The 26919-nt window shown below is 58.6% G+C and overlaps 3 protein-coding genes across 4 annotated transcripts in view; 1 reads left to right on the top strand and 2 right to left on the bottom strand.

The window, feature by feature from the left end:
• GRIN2D (glutamate ionotropic receptor NMDA type subunit 2D) overlaps positions 1–3284 on the bottom strand; it is a 36127-nt gene extending 32843 nt beyond the window's left edge. The window contains exon 1 of the mRNA XM_028530527.2: positions 2820–3284. Coding sequence (XP_028386328.1) covers positions 2820–3284 — 465 coding nt within the window. The remainder of the gene's footprint in view (positions 1–2819) is intronic.
• A 6297-nt stretch (positions 3285–9581) lies between these two features.
• KDELR1 (KDEL endoplasmic reticulum protein retention receptor 1) lies at positions 9582–18169 on the top strand. Its single transcript, XM_028529818.2, has 5 exons — positions 9582–9866; positions 10530–10630; positions 10822–10980; positions 14142–14394; positions 15685–18169. Exons 1-5 carry the CDS (start codon positions 9776–9778, stop codon positions 15717–15719), a joined length of 639 nt encoding a protein of 212 aa, XP_028385619.1. The 5' UTR covers positions 9582–9775; the 3' UTR covers positions 15720–18169.
• A 762-nt stretch (positions 18170–18931) lies between these two features.
• SYNGR4 (synaptogyrin 4) lies at positions 18932–26866 on the bottom strand. Of its 2 annotated transcripts, XM_036012494.1 has the most exons (5): positions 26779–26866; positions 25669–25853; positions 20310–20547; positions 19518–19657; positions 18932–19225 (listed from the first exon to the last, which is right to left on the bottom strand). In XM_036012494.1, the coding sequence occupies exons 2-5, from the start codon at positions 25759–25761 to the stop codon at positions 18992–18994; spliced, it is 705 nt and encodes a 234-aa protein (XP_035868387.1). In that variant the 5' UTR covers positions 25762–25853; positions 26779–26866; the 3' UTR covers positions 18932–18991. The 2 variants fall into 2 exon arrangements, with proteins under 2 accessions (XP_035868387.1, XP_035868388.1); XM_036012495.1 differs by lacking the exons at positions 25669–25853; positions 26779–26866 and adding an exon at positions 20792–20989.
• Between the last annotated feature and the right edge of the window lie 53 nt (positions 26867–26919).

Genomic DNA, 26919 nt, shown 5'->3' with positions numbered 1-26919 from the left:
TTGTCTCCTGCACTATCCAATATGGTAGCCATCAGCCAACCGTTGGCTATTCAAATTTTAATGAACTAAAATTTAGCTCCCTGTTGCACTAACCACATGCCAAGAGTCCAACACTCACACATGGCGAGTGGCTGTCATGCTGGACAGAGCGGATCTAGGCCATCCTCACCAATGAACATTCCACTGGACAGTGCTGGGGGCGTTGAAGACGCCTGTCTCCCACCACCACCTCTGCACTCAAAACATCTCCCCTGGGGTCTCCAAGAGCATCTCAAAACGAACGAGTCAAAGCCAGAATTCTAGATCTCCCCATCGCTTCACACCTGCTTCGTGTCTTTTCCTTACTCACCCAGATGCTCAGGTTTCAAAGCTAAATCACCCTTTCCTTCTCTTTCCCTCATGCCCACACCCAGGCCATCTCCAAGTCTTCCTGGCTGTCTGTTCAACAATAACCCCGGTTGTTCACACCTCATTATTATCCCTATCACAACCCTCATTGTCACCAGTTTCATGCCTAGGCAATGACAACAACTTCCTAACCCATCTCTGCTTCCATTCTTGGATCTTCCAGTCCATTCTCCAGACAGCAGCCAGCATGATCTTTTCCAGATATTAATTGGATCGCATCCCTTCTTGGTTGAATACCTTCCAATGATTCTATCTTAGAGTCAACGCCAAAGCTGTCTCTGAGGCCCTGCATGAACCAGACCCCACTGCCTCTCTGATCTCATTTCCCGCCACCCCCACCTCTCTGCTCTTTCTCAAACACATCAGGTTCCTTTCGGCTTTACAGGCTTTCCATTATGGCAGCCACGGGCTACCTATGGCTATTCAAATGAGCTGTTACCTCTCCTGGGGACACTTTCCCCCAGCTCTCCCACGCCGGACCTACCCCTCCTCATTCCTCAGGTCCAGCTCATTGTCAGCATCTCAGGGAGGCCCCCTGACTGTCATCTATCGAAGGCCCATGTCGGTCATTACAACATCCTGTTGCTGTCCTCCAGGACAGATTTTATTATGTTGTTTGGGGTTTTTTTGTCTCCCCAGTTAGAATGCAAGCTCTACCAGCAGGGACTTTGCATATCTATTTTTCCTTCTACAACTGTATTCTCCAGAACCTAAAACACCCCAGGCACAAAATTAGCCCTTTAGAAGTCCCCCAGAAACACAAGGAGAAGAGCGAGAGGACTTACTCCCTAGGCGTGTGCCTGTGGTTGGAAGGGCAGGGAAGAGGGCAGTTGGCCTGCGGGTATGAGGTCTTCCAGCATGCAGTGAAACCCTGACAGGACCTCGCCCTTTGCAGGTGGATGTGTGCTGAGGAGACCGTGCTCCCAGCATTCAATGGGGGCACAGATATAGCTGTGAGGACCACTCTATTTCATCTGAAGACTACATTTCCCAGAAGGGAATGCGTGTACACATTGTGGGCCACAGTGACTAGGAGACAGTAAACAGAGCAGATCACAGTCCTCAGCAATGGAAGCACGGGGGACCCTATCTCTTGGTAATACATTCACCTCGAAGGTGATCTGCCTACAAATCTATGGGCAATGCCATGCCAAAAAGAAGAAAATTGGACAGAGGCCTTTCCCAGAATGCTCTGGACAGGAGAGTCCCAGAACAAAGCCACCAGCTCTCACAGTAGGGAGCTGGTGGAGATTTAGGCTCCACCCACTCAGGTGGCCCCATCCTCTGGCAGCCCCACTCTGTCACACTGGCTCCACTCCTGAATAGGCCCCGCCCCTTCCCGCACCTCCTGGTTTGCTGACCCCTTTTCCTTCTCAGTCTGCACACTAGGCTAGTTCCAGCTCTGCCCTTTGCTACCGGAAGTCCACTCCAGCAGGCCCCTCCTGCGACCTCCGGAGGCAGGTCTCTCTCCAGGCCACAGCCAGCTCCAGCCTCTGCCCCAGCCTCTCGTGCAGGCTCCTGGCTTTGACCTCTCTCTCCGTGGCTGGGCCTTCATCCTCCCCCGCCCAGCTTTTGGATTCTCGGTTTTCACGTTGATTCTCGCTTTCCACGTTTTACAGCCGAGTTGGCCCAGGCCCAAACCCCATTCCCAGCACCGGCTTCCTCTCTAGACACCGCCCCTTTAGTACAGAGCACAGGCTCTGCAGGGTCCCCGGACTCTCCTCTCACTGGTAGCCCCGCCCCTCATTGACTGGCCACGCCCCCAAGCCCACTTGTATGGCTCTACCTCTCCAGAGCCCACTTCTCACTAATGACTCCTCCCTGTCACCGATGGCCCTGTCCGTCTACGTAGATCTCTAGACCCCCATGTTCCGCTGGCCGAGCCTCCCTGCCCCTCAGTACCTAATATCCCCTTTTCCTGGAGCCTGTCCCTGACCTCTTGGCTCCTGCCTCCTCACCAGACCTCACCCCTCTCTGAACCCCATTCCTCTCCAAGTGACTCCTCCCGTGCTGATCCCAGATCCCACTCCTCCCTCAGATCTTGTCATGTCAGGCAGGTCCCTTTTCACTCCCAGTCTCGCCCCTCGCTGGCTGGTCCCGACTCTTCCCAAGATCCCACTCATTCTTCCATAGAATCCTCAACCCTCCCCATAAACTGGCCTCTGTCAGACCCTACTTCTAGATGAAGTCCCCAGGCAGGCCCCCCCACCCCTAAGCCCCCAGCTTATTCTATAGGCCACGCCCCTCCAAGTCAGCCCCGCCCCCACCTACACCTGACCCCTACCACCTGGCCCGTTCCTGAAGCTGACCCTCCAAGCCACACCCCTCACCCACGGTCACGGTCCCGCCCCTTCCGCAACTGGCCCGCCCCTCGCCTCTGGCCCCAGTCCCCACCCGCAGGTCGCGCGCACCTTGGGCGTGAGCACGAGCGCGGCGCCGCCGTGCACGGCCACGATGGGCAGCGAGGTCTGTGCCGAAAGGAAGTCGAGGATGGGCGCGACGGCGGGCGCGCGTGAATCGTCCTCGAAGACGACGCCGTGCACGCGTAGCCCCGACAGCAGGTCGCAGAGCTGCAGCACCAGGCTGCGCGGGTCCGAGCCGTTGAGCACCAGCGCCACCGGCCGCACGTCCAGGCCAGGGCTGCGTACAGCAGCCGCCACGGCCGGGCCCAAGCGGGCCGCCTCTGTAGCGTACGCGGGCCCGGAGAACACGAGAGCCACGTTGAGCGGCCGCGCCCCGCCGAGACCCCCAACGGGCCCGCTGGCCCCGCCCGGCCCCGGCGCTTCCTTCGGGAACGGGCTGGCGCAGGCTAGCGCCAGCAGCAGCAACATCTTAGCGGGGCCCCGAGGGCCGCCGGGGCCACCGGCGCCGCGCATCGCCTGCGGGCCCCGCCGGGCGGCCTCTGAGCACCAGGGTCGGGGAGGGACACGGAAGGAAGGGGAGGACACACAGAGACGGGGAGACACCGGGAGTAGAAAAAAGACACAAATAAGTGAGAGACACAGTGGTGGGAGACAAGATACAGAAAGAGATACACGAGGATGAGGAGATACAGGGTGGGAGAGACGCAGAGATAGGGAGGAGAGGGAAAGATTGGGGCGATAGAGACAGGGAGAGACTCAGGCAGAGGGAGAGACCCAGATGGAGAGTGGTGGTGGGTATCGGGCGGGGAAGATACAGAGGTGGGAAAGATACACAAGGTACAGGATGTGACAGGGCAGATGGGAAACGGACCCACAGAGATGGGGGCAGAAAGAGAGGTCCAGAGATAGGGAAAGAGATAGGACCAGTAGAGAGATAGGGAGAGAGAGCGACAGAAGTCAGGAGAGAGATGGGAGAAGAGACAGGGAGAAAGGGGCCGGAGTGAGAGACAGGAAGATGAGGCCGAGAGATGAGACCGAGTGAAGAAGGAGGAGGGAGTATTAGGGAGGCCAGGAGAGATGCAGAGATGGATGAAGGAAGGTGGGAGAGATAAGAGATGTAAGTTGGACAGAGAGAGGAAGATGGACAGAGACCCGGGAAGACAGAGGCCCCACGGCCACCAGGAGACGAGCACACACGAGAGATGGAGAACCAGACAGGATTGGAGGTGGAGGGAGGAGGCAGGCAGAGCAGACAGAAAACAGGCAGACAGAAATAGCGAGGCAAGGCAGGGATCAGGACCCCACCAGGGAGGTGTCCAGCACAGACATGAAAGGAAGGCCGGGAAGGCGAGTGGCAGGAGAGATCAAAAAATAAAAGAGAAAAAAAAGTGAGGGGGGGAAAGATGAGAAAGGGAAAAGGGGTCAGGTGTGTGAGGGAAGAGAAAGAGAGAAAAAAAGAAATTAGTGGGGCACCCTAAGGAGAGAAAATGCCCCCGTGACCCTACCCCTCGCCTAGATGACAGCCCCCAGCCCATTTTGGGCCCCTCACTCCGGTCCCTGCTCCCCCATTCTTGGAGCTAGAAAGAGTCACGGCCTAGGGTGGGCTGTGGGATTGGGTGGCACAGCTGCGGAGAGCTGGGGACAGGGGTCCCTGGCTCCCAGCCCAGAGCAATTTAGTAAATTAGAGGAAATACAGCGTCTCTTCCTGTGTCCCCTGTTGAATGCTAGCTGCCTAGGGTGGTCGGGCTAAGAGCCCAGACTCCTGGCTTCTGGGTCTGAGGGAGGAGGACACTGGGGGGGTCTGTCCTCCCAGGTCCCAAAGAGAGCGTATAGCCTGCATTAGGGGCTTCCTGAAGGAGTGAGGGTCCAGGCAAGGAAGGGTTCTCTCTTGGCTGTCAATCAGGCTGCTGTCTGGTTGCCATGGTAGCACAGGCCTGTCTAGCCCACTGACAGCCAGAGTGGGGGAAAGGCCCACACCCCCCTCTCCTGCCTAGGGGCCTGCCCCCTCCCCAACACACACCTTCCCAGAGATCCTGGGCTACAGTCTTCTCAGGAATGGGGGTGGGGGGCTTTTAGGATGGCGGTCCCTCTCCAATCCTAGCTCCCCATGTCCCTCCTCTCCTCTGCCCTTCCCCAAGCAGCTGGCTCAATCAGCGCTCAGAATAGCCCCCCCACTCTGCCCCAAAATAACCCACAGCTGTGGCCTGGACCCGGCAGGGTTAACACTCCTCTCTCCTCCTTTCCTGGTGGCTGCTCACTCCTCAACCCCTCCTCTGCCTCTCAAAGCCACCCCTGCCTGGCCTCTGTCCTTGGGGACCCCGGGGAGCTGCTCCCTGCTGAGGCCCAGGAGGGCAGCTTCCCCCTTCTTGGAAGGCTGGATACCCCATCTTCTCCCATACGGGATTCAGATGGCAGTCTCCCACCCTCGGGGGACTGACAGCAGCACCCCCAGTTTCCAGGGGACTCTGGAGGCCCCATCCCCAGAACCTGCACCTTCAGGGATCATGTTGTCCAGGCCCCCGATCTCCACCTCCTCATGAGTCTCAGGTCCCACTCCCATCCCCACGGGGCCAGAGTCTGGTCCCCTGCCCAGTCAGGGACCCAGGAGATGGAGCCCCAGCCCTCTCCAACCTCAGACATAGAAGCTCTACCCTCCAACTTCTCCAGTAGACTCAGAAGTGCCAGCTCTCAGCTCTCTCCTCGCCCAGGACTCAGGAGTCCAGTGCTCCATTCTGTCCTCTCCCAGAATGCAGGGGTCCCAGCTCCCTCCTGTCTCTAGACTCAGAAATCCAGGTGCCCAGCCTTCACTCTGCCCAGAAACCAGGAGTCTAGGCCCATAGCCCTCTCTTCCCTTAAGTGTCCCCCTTTTGCCTCAAACCCCATCAGTCCCAACATCCTGGGTAGCCCCTTCCCCCCACCAGCTCCAGCCTCCCCATTTGCCCAACTCCGGTGCTGTCCATAGCACAGCCTGAACCCCCAGTCAAGGAGGAGGAGGGTGCCAGAGATTCCTAGGGTGCCCTTACTCCGTCACTCCCCCCAATCCATCTCAGAAGAGACGAGAGGCCACTTGGATCAACAGCCCGCCCTCCCGGCGCATCGTGCGGCAGACGGTGTCCCGTTTCCCCCACCTACAGCACCATTCTCTCCCCACCCTGATCCCGGTGCTCAGACCAGGCTGGGAGGGTGTTCCAGAACCTCGGGGAAGGGGTGGTAGCTTGGGGTAAGGGGTGCCGGGGCCTGGATGCCCTCAAGGTCCTTGGCAGGGGTATTAATAGCAGACTCATAGCTCAGAGAAGGGAGGGCAGAGGGAGAGGAGAGAGGGAGAGGGACGGGCCAGCGAGGTGGGGGGGGGGGGAACCGATGCAGGCAGGGGAGTGCAGAGGGACGGTGGGTGAGATGGGGAGATGGGGGTAGGTGTGCGGGGTGCCAGGTAGATGGGGCTGGGGAGAGCGAGCAAAGTGTCAGAGGAATGGGGGGGGGAGGAAGTCTGAGGTGTAGAAAACCGGGGAAAAGGGACTCAGAGACCAGAAAGAGAGGGAGCAGAGCAGAGCCCCGAGAGACAAGGCAGCTGATGGGGGTGAGGGGAGACAAAGACCTCTGCTCACTATTCAACCCGCGCCCCCCCCTTCCCGGAGGCCCAGGGCCAACTTTCCCCGGCCTAGATCTGGGGGGGTCCACGTCCCCACCCCCACCCCTGCATCCCCTACCCCGGACTTACCTTTTCATGACCCTGTTCTGTGGGGGGGATTGCGGGGGGGCTAGGACCGGAACCCGGAGTCCAGCGACCCGAAGATTCCGCGGAGGGCTCAGAGAGCCGCTGGGGGGCCAGGCCCTGGGGCGGCAGCGGTCACGGCGGGGACCTCCTGCTTGTCCCTGGCTCCGGCTCTCCCTCCTCTTCTTCGGTCCGTCCTGCCCTGTCTGTCCCCCAAGGTTGCGGCCACCCCGACTAGGCGAGGACGCCGCTACACATGTTGCGCTGGAAGTTGGGCCCCGGACATTGCGGAGGCTGTCGGGGTGTCCTCTTGCCGCCCCGACCCCGTGGGGATCCCCCTCCGCCCACCCGGGCTGCCCCCCTCTGCTGCCTCAGCCCCGGCTCCTCCCCCCACCCTGTCCATGTGTCCAGTCCCGCCTCTCCTTGGCTCATTCGCACCCCCCCCTTTGTGCCCTCAGCGCCCCCCCACCCCCCAGCGTCTGTGTATCTGTCTGTCTGTCTGTCTGGGTCACCTCTGAAGCCAGTGGTGATGTGTGTGCTTGTGTGAGGGGCGGGAGGCGGCCTGTCTGGGGAACTGCTTGCCCCTTCTCTGCTTGGCCACCTCCAGACCACCCCCCCAGGGGCGCCCCCACTCTGAAACCCAGGCAGAAACACACACACACGCACCACCTCACTTCCCTGGGATTCCCTTCAACACCCCCGGAGCTGGAGAAGGGAGACACACACGCACACGCGGGGGGCCGATGGGGGCCGGGCTGCCACTGCCGTCAGGGGCTGTGCGACAGACAGGAGGACACACAGGCAGCCAGGGACGCCAGACGCCCGGCCGGACGCAGGCAGGAGGCACAGAGCCCAGGTACACACCATCCACTGGGGTTTGGGGGCTAGCGGGAGGAAAGCAGGGGACCCGCGACACCCAGGCAGGCGGCTCGGGATCCGTACGGACAGGCAGACCCTCCCTCCCTCGCCGCCGCCGCCGCCGCCGCCGCCGCCGCAGCCCTTACAGACACACCCCCCCTCCACCAGCCCAGCCCCAGACACCCGGACCCACAGATCCTCACCAGGCGGATGGCAGGAGCACGAGAGACCCCTGGGGGCCGGGCGGACCCACCCAGGCCAACACCCCCCTCAGCTGGGTACGGAGGGCCGAGGGAGGCTGCGGGCGGAGGGTGGCGCGGCCGCCGCGGCTTGGAGGAGCCGGAGCGGGAGGGACTCGCACGCTCGCTCTGTTCTCACACACACACACACTCACTCGGGATGCGATTAACATTCAGTCCCCGTCCGCCCCTGCCGGGAGATCCACAGCCCCCCTCTTGGCCTCCCTGGGGACCCCTCCTCCTGCCGGAGCTGGGGGAGGGGGCTGCCCCCCACCCCAGCTCCCAGCCTCTGCCTCCCTCCTGGGACAAGAGGGTGAGGGGCTGGCAATAAAGAGGGAAGAAGTGGGAGCAGGCAGGAACTCAGAATCTGGCATTGAGACATCAGCTCCGGACCTGGACTTCGGGCCGGGTCGCCGCTGCCCTCGGCCCCCTCCCCACTTTGAGGCTTAAGAAGCAGGAGGCCTTTCACGGACTTTGGTCTCCAACATGCTAGGACCCAGCTTTGGGCTCAGATTGGTCCAGAAGGCCAGGCTTGTAAACTAGGTCTCCATGCAGCCAGGGGTCCAGGCTCCCAGCGCCCTCTTCTCTCAGGCCCAGAAATTTAAGTCCCCAGACCCCTCCTCCCCCAGGACCCCAAAGTTCCCTCCTCCAGCCCTCTTGTTCAGACCTAGAGCTCCAGACCTAGGACTCCAGGTGACCGCTGCTTTCTTCCCTCAGACCCCAAAGCCAAGGTTTCCACCCCACTCCTTCCCCAGGACCCAGGATTTCACGCCCCCAGCCCCTCCTCCCTCAGCCCTAGAGGTCCAGCCCCCAGCCCCTCCTTCCTCAGACCTGGAGGTCCAGCCCCCAGCCCCTCCTCCCTCAGACCTGGGAGCCCAGGCCCCCAGCCCCTCCCCCTTCAGAGCCAGCGGTCTAGGCCTCTGACTCCCTTCCCCACTGGTACTCAGTAACCCAGAACCCCTCCTCCACAGTCCCTTTAAGCATGCAGACAACCTGATGCCCTAGCACAAACCACCCTCAGGGGGTCCACTAGTCCAGGTTTCATGGATGTCTACCCATCCCTCTGAGGAACCCATACCTCTGCACCCATTCTTTTATTGAGGGGCTTTGGTCTACATTACCTGTGGGTGCTCAAACATCCAGAAGGACATCTACCCCCTAGTAGACAAGGCCTGGCCCTTTCAGGTCCCTCACAGCCACTGCCCAGCTCCTACCCCTCCTGCCGGAGAGGTGGGCCCAGTGCTTCTGTATGTGTTGGGTTCCTGAGGGCAGAGGCCAGGAGTGTGTGTGTGTGTGCACACGCATGTGTGTGTGCCCGGGAGGGGCAATTCTAGAGCTGGGGCTGGAGCCAGGGCCTGGGCTGCTGACTTCAGGGTCTGGGAGAGCAGAGGTGAAGGCTTATATTCTTGCAAAGGAAGAGACTTAGGCCTGAATTTGTGGGTCTCAGGGGGAGGAAGGAGTTGTGCCCCTAGGCTCCTGGGTCAAGATGCTGGAAACACAAGATGGCTGGTGTGGGACCCTAAGGAAGGAGGGCTGGGGGTCCTGGGGGAGGAAGGGGATGGGGTTCCACATTCTTAGGTCCTGAGGCAGGAGGGGGCTGAGAGACTGGACTTCTGTGTCCTGGGAGGGCGCTTGGTGCCGGACTCCTGGGTCTCAGGGAAGTGCTGAGGGCTGCTTTTTTTTGTCCTTTGGGTGGCTCAGAGCTGGAGGCCCATGGAAAGCCAGTCTCTGGATCCCTGTCCAGGGTTTTTAAAGATCCAGAGGCCAGCCTCCCTAATCGCTGTCAAGGGCGCAGGTGGGCACAGACTGCCTAGGGGAGCAGGTGACTGATTTGGGAGTTTCAGATCCGCGTGAACCCGCACATTTCTATGAGGCGGTCTTGGGGGTGCATTCAGCACGGACTCTGCAAGCCTGCTGGTGCAGGGTAGGGGGCGCCCGAGACCCAGGACTCCGCCCTCCGGGGCGGGGCCTCCCGCCCGAACTCCTCCCCCTCCCGTCCTCCTCCCTCTTCCCAGCTCCGGCTCCGCCACCAGCTCCCGCCTCGGCTCCCCCTCCAAGAGTCCCCTCCCAGGAGCGGAGGCCACCCGAGGGCCCCTCTCCCGCCCTCCAGCCCAGCCGCCCGGCCAGAATAGCCGCCCCGGGGGGCAGTCCCCCAACAGCCTGCCTCCCTCCAGCCCTGCCAGACCCCCCCAACCATGAATCTCTTCCGATTCCTGGGAGACCTCTCCCACCTCCTAGCCATCATTTTGCTACTGCTCAAAATCTGGAAGTCCCGCTCGTGTGCCGGTGAGACGCCCACGGGAGCGGGAGTGCGGGGGCGAGTGCGGGGGACATTCCACGACTTGGGGAAGGGTCTGGAGGCACTAGGAGGAAAGGTCCCTCCCCCTACAGCTTGCTGGGGACCCCCCCTCCCAGGTCTGGGGTCAGCTGGGGGTCAGCTCCCTTCTTCAGACTTGGGGTGCACACAGTTTGGTGAGGATGGTTTCAGGCACCCAATTTAGCCTCCCCCTGCCCCACTGTGAGCAGCACTGGGTTCCGGGGCTTGAACAGGGACCCGTGGCAGGCAGGGAGGTGGCTGGGAGTTGGTGACGTGGACCGTGGCGGCCAGGAAGAGAGCGGGAGGGAGACGACAGGTTCTGGGGGCGCTGAGGGCAAGTAGGGTTCTCCTGAGGCCCCACCTGAAGTCTGGACTTGGGAGAACCCTGAGGGGACTGGGGGTGGCCATGAGGCCTAGTCTGGGACAGAGCCTCGGGCTGGAGTAGCTCCGGAGCCGGCCTGCCCCCTGGCTGTGGACGGTGGGAAAGGGCCCTGCTGAGGCAGGGCGGGCTGAGGAGGCCTCCTGGGACAACTGCACTCCGGAGCTGCGTGCAGGCTCATCCCAGGCGCCGGCCTAGGTTTATTCCCCCTGCAGCCCACCCACGGACTCCCCCCACTCCCTCTGTGCCACAGGGATTTCAGGGAAGAGCCAGGTCCTGTTTGCTGTGGTGTTCACTGCCCGCTACCTGGACCTTTTCACCAACTACATCTCGCTGTACAACACATGCATGAAGGTAAAGCTCTACCGCTCCTGCTGGGCCGTCCTGAGGGGGGAGTGTGGGTCCCAGATTTCTGGGTTTGAGGGAGGAGGTGACAAGGTCCCAGACTCCTGGGACTGAGCTTACTGGGGGCACAGACCCCGGGTGGGGGGCACAGGCCCCACGAGCACGAGCTGAGGCACCCTCCTCATCGTCCCCGTCAACAGGTGGTCTATATTGCCTGCTCCTTCACCACAGTCTGGATGATTTACAGCAAGTTCAAAGCCACTTATGATGGGAACCACGACACGTTCCGGGTGGAGTTTCTCGTTGTGCCCACAGCCATCCTTGCGTTCCTGGTCAACCATGACTTTACCCCTCTGGAGGTAGGTTCCCTAGCGGGGGTCCCTGTCGTGGGGGAGGGGCTGTGGCAGCACAGCTGTTGCCAGTGGGCTCTCAAAGGCCTCCCTCCTTCTGCAAGATTTGCTCAAACTTCCTTATTTTAGGACATAAAGTTCAGTTGCACACACTCTGGAATCTGATGACATTAATGCAACAGCAGCGGCTGCTCACTGTGTGCCCGATGCCACTCTGAGTGTTTCATGTACTTTTCACCACAGCCTCATTTCACAGATGAGGACACTGAGGCTGAGGGGGTCGAAATGACTCATTCAAGGTGAACTGCCTAGTGAATGGCTCAGGAACTGGGGACAGAGGCTCTGGAGCCAGGCCACTTGGATTTGTTTGGATCCCAGGTCTGCGACTTTCTGTTGGCGTGACCTGGGGCTCTCCCTGCCTCACTGTCCTTATTTACAAATCAAGACCGGGCCAAGTGAGGACTGACTGAGATGGCACAGCATCGCCTAGTGGTTAAACATGGAGACTCCAGAACCAGAGAGCTGGTATTCAAAGCCCCAATAGTGGCCATGGGACTTTGGGCTAGTCAGTTTCCCTGGCCCTCAGTTTCCTTGTCTGTGAAATGGGGATAATCAGTTCCTACTTCAGAGGTTCTGATGAGGGGTTGATATTGGTAAAGCATGGCAAGGAATTTCTATGTTAATGTTTCTTTAGCGACTGAAGTGTTTAGTACCATGCTGACACTTTGACTCCTAAACATTAGCTGTCGTGGCTGTTATTCTGTGGCATTTTGGTGGCACCTGTGCAAAGTCCCAGGAGGGATTTTGGGAGGGCCTGCTCTGTGCTCTCCTGCCTTGTAGGAAGCTGGCCCTGAGCGGCCAGATGGGCTGATGTTTTCAACAGAGGTCCCCCAGTTTGGGAGTTTTCCCTCAGAGATCTTGCTTTAAAATGTGGGCCACAGATTCAATGTGTATTTCTAAAAGCACCCTGTAAGGGCTGGACAGACCTGGCCGAGGGTGACTTTGGCCCCACATCCCAGAATTGTCAAAGGGAGGCCACACCGTGCTGTGGCAGGGACGCCGGGCTGGGCTGCAGGTCCTGGGCTTTGCAAACATATCGTCAGCACATGATCCGGGGCACTTACTGAGCTGGCCCATTTTGCAGAGGGGGAGACTGAGGCTGGGGGAGGCAGTGGGGCTTGCTCCAGGTGGAAGGTGCCAGACCAGAACCCAAGGCTTTTTACTCCAGTGTTTTCGGTTCCCTCATTTAGAGGACGAGGCCCCTTGTGCGAAGTATTGGCACTGACTGAGCGTCGGGCCCCCCGCTGGCCGTTCTAAATCCGCCAGCCTCCCATCTGAGGATGCTGTCCCTCAGCCATCCTCACCCCCATTTTCTGGAGAACTAAGTTGAGGCTCAGAAAGAGAGCTCCCAGCGTTCAAACCCAAGTCCACCTGCTTTCAAAGGCTTCACTCTTAGTTGGTGCATACTCAAAAAATTATTTTTAACCACAGAAGGAAGCTTTAAAATTTCAGATGTCATGAAGAGATAAACGTGATGAAAATGTGGCCTCCCATGTCCCCCAGGTTACGGTTCTTGTCCCAAGTGTGACCCCAGGGGTGGGTGTGCATCAGTGGAATCGGTCACTTTTCCCAGAGCTTCCACTGACCTGACTTGCTAAGAGCCTTGCTGGAGGATTTGGAATAATTACTGGAGCAAACGCTGGAGTCCAGCCACCTGGGTAGGAATCTACCCACATTTTAGCTGTGTGACCTTGGGTCTCAGCCTCCTCATCTGTACGATGGGGATAAGAATAGGACTTACCTGATAGAGTGAGGCAGTAGCCAGTCAATGCCGGGATGGGTCAGGGAGCAGTGCCCTGTGGCTGATGCTCCGTGAGCATGTGCTGTTATGAATACGTCCCGATGTTGCCCACTTGCCCCCCACAAACGAAAACAGCCGAGGAGAAGCTGCCCCTGCCACCCGGCCTTGTTCTCCGAGGGGAGGGCTTGGCGTGTCTGCAGATTACCAGGTACCCCAGATGGGGCTTTCAGGTGACTGAGGCCTGAAAAGGGGCCGACAGGTGTCTGCAGTTTCTTCTCCCCCTCCCCCAGGGCCCTGCTCTGCTCACGAGAGATGACCGTCACTGGTCCCTAAATGGTGGCCTGTGACAAACACATGGGAGCTCTCTCCTATTCACTCACTCACTCATTCATTCATTCATTCATTCATCCAGGCATCGAGTATGTGCCAGGGGTGGGGTCATGGCAGGGACAAGATGGAGGACCCTGAGCCCCATGTTCTGGGGAGGGCTGCCGGGAAAGAGATGAGACCAGGTGGTGTGATGGTCCCGGGGGGGCGGGTGGCCAGGGAAGGCCTCCCTCCGGAGGTGACTGATGAGCTGAGCCCAGGAGGAGGAGGAAGAGGCAGCATGTGACCGTATGGGGAAAGAGCTGTGGAATAGCAAGTGCAAAGGCCCTGGGGCTGAGAGAAGCCTGGCGGGCCGGCTGGACAGGAGGCCTGGCCACAGCCCTGGGTCCAAGGGAGGGGAGTAGGAGACCAGGCTGGACTGGGGAGGGCCTGGAGGACCAAGGTTACATTTGGATTTTATTCTGCTTGTGATAAGAAGTAGCTACTGGGTGTTTTTAAGCCAGGGAGCAACACGGTCTGATTTATGTCTCTAGAGACTGCACACAGAATGTCACCCTACCAGGGCAGGAAAACATCTCCATTTCAGAGATAAGCCGAGGCTCAGAGAATCTGGGTCTCTCGCCCAAGATCCCATAGGAGGGAAGGCTGGGAGCCGACCTCCTCACCTGGCCCGCCATTTGGAGAGGCACCATTGCCATGTACTCATGTGCGCCAACTCTGAACCCTTGGTTAGCATCCCGGCTCTGCCACTTGCTACCCGCATGGTCTTGGGCAAGTCCCTTCCCCTCTCTGGGCCTGTCTCCTCCTCTGTAGAACGGGGGTGCTCGTACCAGCACCTCCCGTGTGGGGTTGTGTTAAGGCCTACATGGGAGCAGGTGGCGCAGGCAGAGCGCTGTCTGGCACACGGAAGCACTGCTGCCACGCCTCGCTGTCCCGTCCCCTCTCCAGCACCGCTGTCTGCAGCCGCCACCTGCCCCCGCTCCCGCTCTGGCCCCTCCCGCCTGGTCCTGCCCTCTGCCCCTGCTCTGTCTCCTCCCTGCAGATCCTCTGGACCTTCTCCATCTACCTGGAGTCGGTGGCCATCCTGCCGCAGCTCTTCATGGTGAGCAAGACGGGCGAGGCGGAGACCATCACCAGCCACTACCTGTTCGCGCTGGGCGTCTACCGCACGCTCTATCTCTTCAACTGGATCTGGCGCTACCACTTCGAGGGTTTCTTCGACCTCATTGCCATTGTGGCCGGCCTGGTCCAGACGGTCCTCTACTGCGATTTCTTCTACCTCTACATCACCAAAGGTAGCCAGCGTGGGGGCCGGCCGCAGGGGTCATGCTCCCTCCCCAGTTTTCATGCTCTATCGCCCCAGCCCCCATCATTCAGGGAAGGGAGATCACTCAGGGAAGGGACAGCTTCCTCCCCACATCCCCAGGTCCCAGCACCCCCCAACCCCCACAGGAATTCAGCCCTCCAGTCCTGGCCTCCCTAAGGACCAAGGAGTTAGCTCTTCTCAGCCCCCATATCTCTGAGGGAAGAGAGTGAAGCTGCTTTCCTGCACAGGCTGCACAGGGGGGCCTCCTCCTTGGACCACACAGACCAGGCACCCCTCTCCCTAGCCCTTGGGTGTTTGTGGGAAGAGGAGACAGGACAGAGAGGGGCATAGGTGGCCTCTGACTTTTCCTATCTGGCGATTTGTCCTAAGCCCTCCTCCTGCCCTGAGGTCTGTTGGCGTCAGTCTGACACCCATAAAACAACCCCGAATTGCCATGTCCCCCGCCAGAGCAGTGCTCAGAGAAGGGAGGGCCTCGTCTCTGTTCATTGATCTCTGTCTGCACCCTCAGGGACTCAGGCCCGAGATGATTGAATGAATGATTGATTCATTCATTTACTGAGCACCTTCCACGTCCCTGGCCAGGGCTGGGCTCTGGGGATGCAACAGTAGGAAAACAGATAGACGGAGGGAATCACCTCCCCTTATGAATCCAGCTGGGGGAGACGGTGGGAATGAACAGGGAGAGAGAGGTGGCTGCAGGTTGTGTGGAGAGCTGGGCCAGAGGAAACCAGGGGTGCGAGCCGCTGTGGAGAGTGAGGGGCTACTTTACATGTGGGGCGGTCTCTGGGGAGGCCTCTTCAAGGAGGTGATTAAAGTGGAGACCTGAGAAATCAGGTGCCAGTCGGTGTGAAGGGAAGAGGGGACAGGAGGGTGGAGGCCTGGGGGCAGCCCTGGGCCCCTCGGGATTAAGGCTGGGAGGGTAGGAGATGGCGGTCCCACCTGTGGAGCCTGGCTGTCCCCAGCTCCCTCCTGCCATCCAAGGCTTCCAGCCTGAGGCCTTCCAGGATGGGAGGGGCAGTCATCACTAGGTGTGGGGCCTCCTCTAGTTTCAGTGCTCAGCCCCTAGGATGGGACCAGGGTTCCCCCACCCCACCTCTCAGTAACTCAGGCTGATTTCCACAGTTTATAATCCCGAGTTGTGGGGCCAAGCCTGGCATCTCTGCCCATCCCGGTGCCCCGGCCCCTGCTCTGGGTGTGGGAAGCCGTCCCCTCCAAGGGGGCCCCATGGTCACACCTGCCCCCCTTTCTCTCCTCACAGTCCTGAAGGGGAAGAAGCTGAGTTTGCCAGCGTAGCCCTGGTCCTCGCCATCCCTCTCCTTGGCAGCGGAGAGAGGCAGAGGAAGGCCACGAGAGACGAAGAGCCTTCCTGTCCAGGGGTGACTTTTTTAAGATCCAGCCTTTCCCCACTCCCCATCTTCCTCCTGCCGGGTTTCAGGGGGTGGTGGAGGACCCGAGACTTGGGGAGCTCAGGACCTGGGCTGTTTGTAGTTTTTTGCCTTTTAGAGAAGAAAAAAAAAATCTTTCCAGTATTTAGTTTTTGATTATGATGACTTCTTTCTCTTCCAGTCTCTGGCTCCGGTTTTATAAACTGTTTCAAGTATCCTGTACTGGGGAGGGGGGCCCAGGGTGGGAGCTCTTTCCTCTCTCCCAAGCCCCTCAACTCTTTTCAGATCCTGCCCCCCAGCCCCACTGTTTGCCAAACACTAAATCGGCCTACGCCTGCCCTCCTGCCTCCTGCCCCCCACCCTGGCTGTGAACACGGCCCCTGCCCCCCAAACTTCTGGGCTGGGGAGTGGGAGGAGGGGAGGAAAGGTCTCCCCTGATTTTTCATAATAATTTTTTCCCAGAGTTTGGGGTTTTTTAGTCTTGTCCTGGTTTTGGGGGCATTTAGGGGGCTGGCTCCAGGGTCACCACGACTCAGCCACCATGTTTTTTGTACGGAATTGATGGTTGATTCTTTGTTCTCTTGAAATAAACCGAGGAAAATGACGCCTCTCTTTCGCTACTCCTTGCTCTCTCTGGCGCTTGTGGGGTCCCACCTGAGCCCCTCTCTCTGCTTCTGCTTCATCCCGTTGACCATCCACAGGCGGCTGAGGCCTGGGAGGAGCAGAAAGAGGAGAAACAGGGTTTCTTAAGACTCTGGACTGTGCCCTAACTCCTCACGGTCCCGCTGGGGAAGATGCTTTGGAGAAAAAAATCTCGAAGATTCTCCCTATCCCTGACTCTTGTCCCGAATCTCAGGATGACAGAGGACCTGAGGTCACCAGCAGGCAGCCCCCATCCCACCCTTGTCTGGCATTTTGTTGAGCCATTCTGTTTTCTTAAAAAAAAAAAAAAAAAGGAAAAAAGGAATCAGTTGCCAGTCTTTACAAACCAGAATTTCACATTAAAATCTGAATTTCTGAATTTTCTTGGGGAAAAAAAATCCATCTGCCTGACAATGCCAGGTCCTTGTTTCTGGGTGGCAGCAGAGCCGAGTGGACAGCCTTGAACTTTTCCCCACAGTCCCCAGGACTTGGCCCAGGGGTCATCACCATTTATTATCCGGGCTGGCACATCATTTTCTGCTTTTGTTTGTGGGGTTAAAAGGAAAGGAGATATTTTCCTCGGGTCCCTCCACACCCAGCCTGTTTACTTCACTGCCATTACCTGCCGGGCGCTTGGAAGCTTTGGGGTTGTTTCCCCAGAATTAGTCAGACTCCCTAGATGTCCACTGAGACCTTCTCTAACCGCCCCCAGATCTCCAGCAGGATGGTTCTGGAAGCTTCGGGAGGCAGGCAGCTGCTGTTTTCCGAGCAGCTCGTTCGTTCCCGGCCACATGTGTTCCATGGAGGAGCCCACGGGACCCTCTACACCCCTCAGGGGTCCCTCTGTGGAGGAGGAGGCCGAGGCTCGGAGGGTGGGTGGGGGAGGTGGGTTTGTGCCCCGGCTTCCTGGTGCTGGGGCCTCTGTGTGTTCAAGGCCACTTCCATGGGGTTTTTCAACTATTTGTGTTTTTCTTTCTCTTAAGCCAAGGGACCTTCTGTTTAGAGGAATGTTGCCCAGGGGCCTCGTGTGGAAAATGCAGGAACAGGCTCCTAGCATGGATCTGGGGCTGCGAGGCTGCCCTCCTTAAATTCGGTCTGAAAACCATCCCTGCCAGTCTGGTCCAGGTCTCTGGCTTCCCCGCCTGCACGGCTTGGGCCCAGAGACACTAAGTGATGTGTCCCAGTTCTCCGGGCCAGCGGCAGTGTGGACCAGTGGGCCAGTCTGCCCGCTTCCCGCCTCACAGCGCTGAGCTCCGCTCCATGGCCACCATCTCTCCCTGGTGCCCATGGGGACTGCGTCCTGTGTGTCCTCTGCCCCGGGACTGAGCTCAGGGCCTGCCTGGAGGGAAACCTTGAGGAGGGACTCCCCACAGCTCAGTCCCTTCGTCCAGTCTGTAAATGAACGCATGCTCTGCGGGCCGCCATTACCTCCGTGCGGGGGCATGTGGCTTGGCCGGCATAACATTAAAAGAAAAATTTACATGAAGGGATGTCCGAATGCTCTAGAAAACCTTCTAGAAAAACCCAACATGGTGGCCATCAGCCCCTCGGGACCGTCAGCACTTGACATGTAGAGAGCCCAGACTGAGATGTAAAACAGGCAAAGGGTTTCGAGGACTGGGTATAAGAGAATGTAAGATATCTAAGAAATTTTTATACCGATGACATGTTGATCATATTTTGGATATACTGGGTTAAATAAAATATATGAAAATGTTACTTGTTTCGCTCTCCTTTTCTCATTGTGGCTACTAGAGTTCCTAGAACTCCACACCCAGAGGCTCTCATTCTGTTCCCTGGGGCAGTGCTGCTCAGGGCTCCCCAGCCCCGATGCTGGGTCGGGGGTGCTGAGCGAGGGCTGCCCCTTGGACAGGGCCCCGCCTCCACTCTGCACTTAATGGGTGCTTCACCCCCTGGGGTCTCGTGCTTGGCCCTACAGACAGGAGCCCTCTGTGGCCTGTGCCTAAGTCCTCGGTGAGCTTTGGGGGTTCTAGAGGAAAACCCCTTCCTCCAGCATCTCCCTGACCTCAGCCACTGACTCCCCACTGCCTGTGCCTTTCATGACTTGTCACGCAGCTGGGCTGTGAGTTGGGTCCTTTGTCAGTGGGGAGAGTGAGAGAGCCTGGGCTCTGGTGTCAGCAGTAGGGCTCGTCCCGGTGTTGGCTTTGATTCTCAGTGCTTTCTCTACGGACAGAAGCATTCTCTCTGAACTTGAACTCCTCAGCAGTGCAGTGGGATGCCTGGCGCCTCCCTGCCATGGTTAATGTGAGGAGCAGAGGGCTCGGCGTGTGGGAGGTTCAAAAGACATGGCTCCTCCCTGTCACCGCCTCTAACCTGCCACTACCACGGTGACACCCAGATGGCAAGTCCAGGTGGCACGGGCCCAAGACAGAGACCCCTGAGGTGACCTTGTTGGCTTTCTCCCCACCATGGCCACTGCAGGAACGAGAAAGGGACAGACGTGAGAAGGACAGAGGCCTGTTTTCAGAAACCCTTCTGGAGGGAGGATGAGCTCTTTACTGAGGCGGATGAGGAGGGCTAGTTGTCCGGCATCATGGCGAGGCGGGGCACCTTCGGGGTGGTCAGATAGGGGGACAGGGCGGAGCTGGCGTAACTCATGCTGTTGGGGCCAGCGGTGGGCATGTTGATGGGGCTGGAGGCAGAGGGCGGGGAGAGGGTGGTCAGCACGAGGCCACCCTCGTCCAGGGAGCGCTTGTAGGGGACCGGCGCGTCGTTGCGGAGGTCCTGGAGGGCCAGGTGGGCCTGGAATATCTGTGGGCAGAGCGGGGTGCGCTGGAGGTGGCTGGGGCCAGGGCCTGGCCTGGGGGCAGGGGAGAGGTAGGGTGCACTGCGCCCGCTGCTCGCTCACTCACTGCTCAAGGGCACCCAGCACAATGCCTAACGCTGGCCTGCGTGTGCTCAGAGGAAGGGGTGCCTTCTTTCCCACTTGCCCCGGAGTCAGGGAAGGGGCGGGCAGAGGCCAGGGGAGCTGAGTGACAGGATGGATGTTGTAGCCCCCTACACCTGCCCCGCAGAGGGTGCCCGGGGAGAGGCCCGTCCTCACCCAGATGAGGATGGAGAAGAAGGCGAAGGTGATGGCGGCCTTGGCGCTGCTGCTCCCCAGGAGGAACTGTTTGGGTGGCGAGTGCTGCCACTGGTTGGCCAGGAAGCAGAACCCCAAGAACCAGGTGCCTACCCAGACAACTGGGCCACAGGAGAGAAGAAAGGCGGGGTGGAGTGGGGGTGGGGAGAGCGGGCTCAGGAAGGGCTGCCGGGCTGGAAAGGGCAGGCTGGGTCTCTCTACCTGGCCATGGCCTCGCCCTCTCCCTCCCAGCCCTCCGTGAGGAGCTGTGCTGCCCACCACAGCCACATGTGGCTGTTTACATGTCAATTAAAATTAAAAAAAAATGCAGCCTCATGGTCCTACTCCAAGTGCTCAGGGGCCACGTGTGGCCAGTGGCGCCCATATTAGGAAGTGCGGGTACCGAACATTCCCACCCTCACAGAGCGTTCTCTGGAGGGCGATGGACTCACTGCCCACCGAGGGCCCTCGCAGCCCTGAGATGCTGGGAATGGCCCTGTGTGGAGAAGGAAGCGTGGACAGGAGGGAGGCTTCTAGAATTGGCCCAGGGATCAGAAGACGTGACCCTTACACCGAGTCTAAAGGGTGGAGCAGTAACTCCCTGGGCAAGAAATTGCAGGTGCCGATGAGCTCTGAGAAGGGAGGGACAGAGCTTTGGGTCCCATGTGGCCAGCTGGACAGCGAAGGAAGGTGTCCCGCTCCCCCGCCCCGGGGAGCTGGGGAGGGCTGGGAGCAGAAGCAGGGAAGCTGTGGGCGGTGGCACAGGGGTCTCACCAGCCAGGATGAAGTCCAGGAGCTGGAAGGCCGTCTTGAAGCGGGTGCTGGCGATGCGGTTCTCATGGGCGTCCAGGGCCAGGAAGGCCAGGCAGCTGAGGAAGGACAGGAGGCCAGCACCCACAGCGAAGCTGCAGGCCACGTGGTTGCTGTTGAGGATGCACTGGAGCTGTGAGGAGTCCGTCTTGTTCTGGTAGCCGTCGGTCAGCAGGGAGGAGAAGACGATGAGGGAGAAGACCTGCAGATGGGGAGCAGGTTCCGGGGCCCTGGATGGAGCTTGGCGTCTCCCCAAACCCTCTGGTCCCCACTGGGTTCCCTGTCTGTGGGCTGGACCGTGCTGTCCACCCACTGGACAGTTCTGGCCCCGTTCTCCCTGTCACAGCCTCCGATGGCTCTCTGGTGTCCCAGGACAGAGCCCCAGCCCCTCAGCCTGGCCCGTGAGGCCCTGTGTGGTCTGTGCTCAGCCCGTGTCACCCACATACCCCTTCTGCCACCCCAAGCTGGTAGCTGCCACCAAACCCAGGCAACAACATCAGATGCTTAGCACAGTGTCCGGGGCACAGGATGAACTCAGTGAGTGTTTGCCCTCACGAAGGTTGTCTTCCTGCTGTTCCTGTTTCCTCCTCTCGCCCAGCTTCGCTAATCACTATTCATTTTTAAAAATAAATTTGTGAGCCCTGGCTGGCATGGCTCAATGAATTGAGCACAGGCCTGCAAACCAAAGAGTCGACGGTTCAATTCCCAGTCAGGGCACATGCCTGAGTTGCGGGCCAGGCTCCCAGTTGGGGGGGTGCATTAGAGGCAACCACACATTGATGTTTCTCTCCCTCCCTCTCTCCCTCCCTTCCCCTCTCTCTAAAAATAAATAAATAAAATCTTCAAAATCAATTAATTAAACAAACTCTTCAAAATTAATTAAAATCTTTGAAATTAATTAATTAGTGAAATGGTCCAAAAATACAGAAAAGTATTGAGAGAAATGTAACAAACCCTCAGGGCCTAATAAACATCAAATTTTTCCTTTTTAAAGCAATACAACCTCACTGAGAGGGGAGCCCCATCTCTGTTGCCAGAACACACCACGTGCAGTGCACCAGTAGACTGGCCCTTCACGGTGTTTATCTACAAAACGCCACTGACACACTCCACAAGCACTAGCCTGCGCCATCCTTACAACCACCCTAGGACGTGGGTGCTACTAACAGCCCTGTTTTTTAGATAATGGCACTGAGGCACAGGGAGGATGAGGAATGACCCAGAGCCACTCAGTCAGTGCTAGTGCCTGGTGCCTGGATTTGAACTGAGCTGTCTGGTTCTTCAGTCTGCTTTAACCCTCTTTAAACCCTGGTTCAAGTGTGATACTGCCTCCATCTGGGCTGGACGCCTGGAGGGCAGAGGTTCCTGTCACAGCCCCAATTATTTGTCCCAGAGAGTCGGAATGCAGCGTGTGGAGGTCCCCACCAGATATGGAAGGAACCGGTGTGATGTGGGCTGGGCGGTAGGAATGGATGCAGGAGGGCTTCTGGATGAGGTGATGGCTGGAATGGGGATGTGGCCAGGAGGGCAACAGGGAGCCACGGCAGGCTCTGAGCTGGGGAGGGGCAGGCTCAGCTCTGGGTGCAGGAAGACCCCTTTGGGGCCATGTAGAGACTACAGATTGGAGGCCGGGAGGAGGCTGGGGCTTGGGATCAGGAAGAGAGACAAGGTTTGAGTCAAAACTAAGGTCGTGGGGCTGAATTCAGAAAGAAATACGGTGAGATCTGAACTGCAACTTCAAGAATGAGGAATGTTTCCGGCAGCCAGAGGAGGAAGGGCACTCCTGGCAGGACGAACCGTGTGTGCTAAAGCCAGAGGCTGCAGAGTGGGGCCCCTTCGGGGACTGGAGAGAAATCTACTGTGAGGGATCCGGTGTGAGAGGAGACTGGAAGAATGGGTAGAGGCCCGACTCCCAGAGGCTACCCACCAGACTGAGGGGCCTGGTCTGTGCAGCCGTGGAAAGTGAAATCTCTCACTCGGATTTAATTACATGCATGGAGGGGTTCTGAGCAGAGGATGGCTAGGGTCCGACCTTGGAGCTGGAGCACATCTACAGAGGCACAATGGTTTGGAGGGGGCAAGACCAGAAGCCAACAGATCGGAGAGACTGGTGGAAAGGCCCAGGCCAGAAATGCGGAGGCCCGAGCGGAGGCTGGGGCTCTAGGGAAGCCAGAGATAGTAGGACGTAAAACTGGAGCGGGGGCATGATTCACATGGTGGTATGGTGGTGCCAGGTCTGGAGTTGGGGAGCAGGAGAGGGGTAGGGGAATCCATTAGAACTTGAACTCCTTCTGGAAAGGGTGGGACCCTTCTATCCCTGGCACCAGAATGGACCTCAGCAAATGCGTGTGGAAAGAGGGAATGACCTTGGGCCCTTCTTTGCTCTTGCCCTGAGCTCCCAAGTGGGGCTGGGGAGGCAAAGGATCAACCTCTAACCCCCTCAGCTGCTGTCCCTCCTCCTCCTCCATCCTTTGTCTTAACGGCCTTCTCTGAAAGACAACAACTACAACAGTGAGCCCCCCTTTTTATCCAGCACCTCAGCCCTGATCAAGGGTATTCGCCTCCACTCTGCTTCGGGCTGAAGGACCGAGCCCACTGAAGGGGGCGTCCTGCCCTGGTGGTCTGAGGCAGAGCCACGCCGAGGGCCAGCAGGCCCATCGGTCATGTTTGAGCCTGTATTCATTCTACCTGCATCACCTCCCTGAAGTTTCACGCCAGCCCCATGCACTAGTGGTACTAATTCATTTCTGTTTCACAGGTGATAAATCAAAGCCATTACGGGGGAGTGGAAAGAGCCAGACACGGTGGACTCTGCCAGCCGCGTGGCCTTGGGCAAATCACTCACTGCCCAGAACCTCAGTTTCCCATCCCGCCTCCATGCTGTGAAGAAGGCATGGGCCCTAGGGAGAGTTCTCAGCCATCACCCAGAAAGGGGAAGGAGTGTCCTCTCAAGGTTGGTCAGTGGAGGGGACAGGTTGGCATCCAGCCCTCCTGACTTCTAGGCCAGTGGGTTGTCTGTCCCCTGACCCCCAAAAGCTTGTGCTGGGGCACTGGAGACGAGGGGAGGAGGCTCAACCGGGCTGGAGGGACCCCACCCCTCAGAAGCTTGAGTCCAAACTGCCTTCCACGCCCTCTCTGGCCTGTCCCCAGGGAGGGAGCAAAGATTCATCAGTTAAGGTGCCAGCTGGCAGGCGGCGGTGAAGACAAGAGCACCAGCTGCCCAGAGAGTCCCTACTGAGGAGCCAGGCCAGGGGGGAAGGGGAGAGCTGGGAGGGAGGGCAGGCGGATGCAGGCGGTGGGCAAAGTCTGTGACCGAGCCGTCTGGCATGGCCGGCGGCCCCTCCCTCCCCCTTCCGCACACCAGTCCGCACCAGCTGCGCCTTCTCCCTCGCCACCCGCCCTTCCTTCCGAAGTTTGGGAGGCAGGCAGATCCTTCTGACTTGCTCGCCAGCTGCATGATGTCCTTGGGCAAATCATTCAACATCTGTGAGCCTCAGTTTCTCTTTGGGCCAACCAGGGGTAGTAACACTCGTGTCAGAGGGTCGTAGTGAAGAGCAGAAGAGGTCACGCCAGTGAGGAACCTGCAACTAGGATGTGGAACTCCCTTCCTCCCTTGGCAGAGAATGACAAGGGACATGAAGTCCCCATCACCTGAAACCCACCTCTTTCTTTGCTCACACGTAATGATTTGTCCCCATAATGATCACTATTTAAGCCCTGGTTGGCTGCTGTGGGCTGGCTCAGTTGGTTGCCCCTCATATACCAAAAGGTTGTGGGTTCAATTTCCGGTCAGGGTACGTGCCTAGATCACATACGGGAGGCAACCGATTGATGTTTCTCTTTGACATTGATGTTTCTTTCTCTCCCTTCTTCTCTCTCAAAAATCAATCATCATATCCTCAGGTAAGGATTTTTTTTTTTAAATCACTATTTAACGAAAGCTTTCCATGAGCCACGCCCATGCTAATCAGTGTGGGGATATTAACTGGTTTCATTTTCACACTGTCTTTCCTGTGAGCAGGGTATTAGAGTCCTCTTGCACATGAGGGTACAGAGGTTCAGAGAAATTGAGTCACTTGCTCAAGGTTGCACAGACACAGGGCGATTCAGTAAGTTATGGAGCACCTTGGGGCACTTTTGAGAGTGGAAGGTGGCACTACTGACAGCGACGGAAGGCCTGGGCCAGGCGCACCGGGGAGCCCGCCACTCGGCGTGGGCAGCACGTGGCCAAGCTGGGTTTCTCAGCCAGGCCTGTTTGCTCTCCTGCCCACAGGTTCCAGGAGAGACAGGAAGGGGATCCTCTGGATTAGGAGCCTGGGTTTGATCCGGGGCACCCCACCTTCTCCCGTGACCCCAACCAAGACTCAGCAGCTCCCTGGGCCTCAGGTTTCAACTCTGGCGAAGGAGGGGAATGGAGGTGGCACAGTGCGAAGCCCAGAGACGAGCAGTGACTGGCCTAAGGTCACACAGCGGAGTTCGAGCTGAATGAGGATTTGGACCCAGGCGCCTTGACTCTTTGGGAATGTGGTGATGATTAAAAAGATGCCTGTACAGCCTCGCTTGGCCCAGTGCCTGACACAGTGACAGCCCAGCATCTGGTGCCTTAGGTCTAGAATGTTAGATGTTCTCTTCCTGCCTCCGGGTACCACTCTCTTCCTGGAGGCCCAGCCCCTGCTCCTCCCAGTCCCTCGTCTAAAAGGAGGAAAATGAACAGGCTTTGGCGCCTCACATGCCCCAGTTTGAATCCTGGCCCTGCCTCCACCAGGCAACCTTGGCCAGCCCTGCGTGCCACAGTGGGAATGTTCTCGACCTGACCAGCACTGCCCAGCAGGTGGGCCACCAGTCACGTGTGGCTGTTGGGCTCCTGAAATGTGACTGGGGAACAGAATATTTTATTTAATCATCGTGTTTTGGCTGTGTATTATGCCCACCCACGGTTTTGTGTGCGTTATATGTGGCAAAACACTGTGGTTGAAGTTGACAGAGCCGCCTACAGCTTCCACCTTAGACAGTATGGCCTTTCAAAAGTGATTTAACGTCTCTCTGTTTTCTTATCTCAAAAACGGGGCTCACAGCACCTACTGGGAAGCATTGGTTCTTCCTGTGAGAGTGATAAATGCTTGGGGTAGCTCAGGACAGACAGGGCCTAGAGCTAGATGCTCAGTAAATGGTAACTTCAGTTCTGAGTCCCCTTTTGCTTCTTTCTGCTTGTCTGGTCCCTTCCTGCCCCCCCCCCCCCGCTCCCTGGGCACTGTGTATCTGAGGGGCCGCACCCCCTCTTCCCTGTCCCCCATGGGGCGGTCGGGCCGCAGGAGGGCCTCACCCCTGCAAAGATCCTCCCGACCGTCTTGGGCCTCTTCAGAAACCGCACGGCTTCGCTGTCAGCCAGGTCCTGGAGGCTTTCGGGGATGTGCATGGTGGCTGTCCTGCTTCGGGAGCCCTGGGAGGCGGGAGAAGGGATGCTCTGCTCTCTCTCGGAGGTTCCAGGCCCGCCCTCGGGCTCGGCTGCTGAAAGACAAGACAGATAGTGGGAGGTCAGAGTCCTAGGCATGGGCAATGGAGCTGCCAGGGGGTCCCAAGAGTAAGGGGCGTGAGACAGGGGGGTGCTGGGGGGGGGGGGCCTAGAAATGGGGTTGTGTGAGGTGCAGGGTCTGGTAGGGTTCTTAGGAGTCAGGACATGGAGTAGAGGGGCTGCTTGGGGCCCCAGAGGTGGGGTTGCAGGGTGAGAAAGTTGCTGAGGATCCTATGAGTTGGGGTGCAGGGTGAGGGGGCTCTTGAGAATTCTAGAGGTAGGGTGACCAGGTGAGGGAGCAGCTGGAGGGGGGCTGCTGGGCAAGGAAATCCCAGGCAGGGAGAAGGGGTGGGGAGAGGGCTGGGATAGTGGGCTCCCTGCCCTGACATGGGAACCTGAGGGCCCCCTTTGAAGGACTGGGTTCTCCCCGTGAGAGGACACGAGTGGCATTTCCCAGGGAGTAGAGGAGCTGGATCAGAACCCCTGGGGGATCTGAACCAGGGGGATCCCTTTCGGGTTTGGGGGGACAGCGCCCATAATGGAGAACCCAGGCAGGTCCTTATGACTTGGGGTCACTTCCTTAGAATACAGGCCTCCCCTTGGAATTCAGTTCCATCTTCATAAAAGTGCATTTCCTCACATTGGGGGGTCTGGACTTCAGACGTGTGGGGACTTGGGCTTAGAACAGGGGACATGGGCTTCGAACAGCGCTGTCCCCTCAGAGTGAGGAGGCCATGCCCCCGGGAACTAGGCTACCTTCTTAGAACCAGGCTCTTCCCTTTAAGGACCCTGTAATGGGGGTGGTGAGACCTGAGGGGAAGCTTCCTGACAAAGGGGCGCCTAGTCTGAGGCCCGGCCTGCGTCACCTGGGGGCCCGCTGTTCCTTCCGCCCACCCTCCCCATCCTGGTCCCTGGAGCCACCTCAGACTTCTTTTGCTTCCGCGTTTTCCCGCCTTTTCGCTCCTCCACAGCTGATTGGCTGTACCCAAGTCCCGCCCCCCTCTTTTCCCGCCTACTCAGTGGCAGCCACGAGCGTGGGCGTGGCCACAGCGGACGTTGGGC

Source organism: Phyllostomus discolor, chromosome 12 (assembly GCF_004126475.2).
Source record: "Phyllostomus discolor isolate MPI-MPIP mPhyDis1 chromosome 12, mPhyDis1.pri.v3, whole genome shotgun sequence".
Classification (NCBI taxonomy): domain Eukaryota; kingdom Metazoa; phylum Chordata; class Mammalia; order Chiroptera; family Phyllostomidae; genus Phyllostomus; species Phyllostomus discolor.
Note: the sequence above shows the minus strand (reverse complement) of the source record. Positions and strands in the feature narration are given on the sequence as shown.

Coding starts and splice junctions, on each gene's coding strand:
- KDELR1 (XM_028529818.2), top strand. CDS start 9,776: ATGAATCTCTTCCGATTCCTGGGAGACCTCTCCCACCTCCTAGCCATC. Junction 10,631..10,821: donor TGTACAACACATGCATGAAG/GTAAAGCTCTAC, acceptor CCCCGTCAACAG/GTGGTCTATATTGCCTGCTC. Junction 10,981..14,141: donor ATGACTTTACCCCTCTGGAG/GTAGGTTCCCTA, acceptor TCCTCCCTGCAG/ATCCTCTGGACCTTCTCCAT.
- SYNGR4 (XM_036012494.1), bottom strand. CDS start 25,761: ATGCACATCCCCGAAAGCCTCCAGGACCTGGCTGACAGCGAAGCCGTG. Junction 19,658..20,309: donor CCTGGACTTCATCCTGGCTG/GTGAGACCCCTG, acceptor CCTGTGGCCCAG/TTGTCTGGGTAGGCACCTGG. Junction 19,226..19,517: donor TCTTCTCCATCCTCATCTGG/GTGAGGACGGGC, acceptor CTCTGCCCACAG/ATATTCCAGGCCCACCTGGC.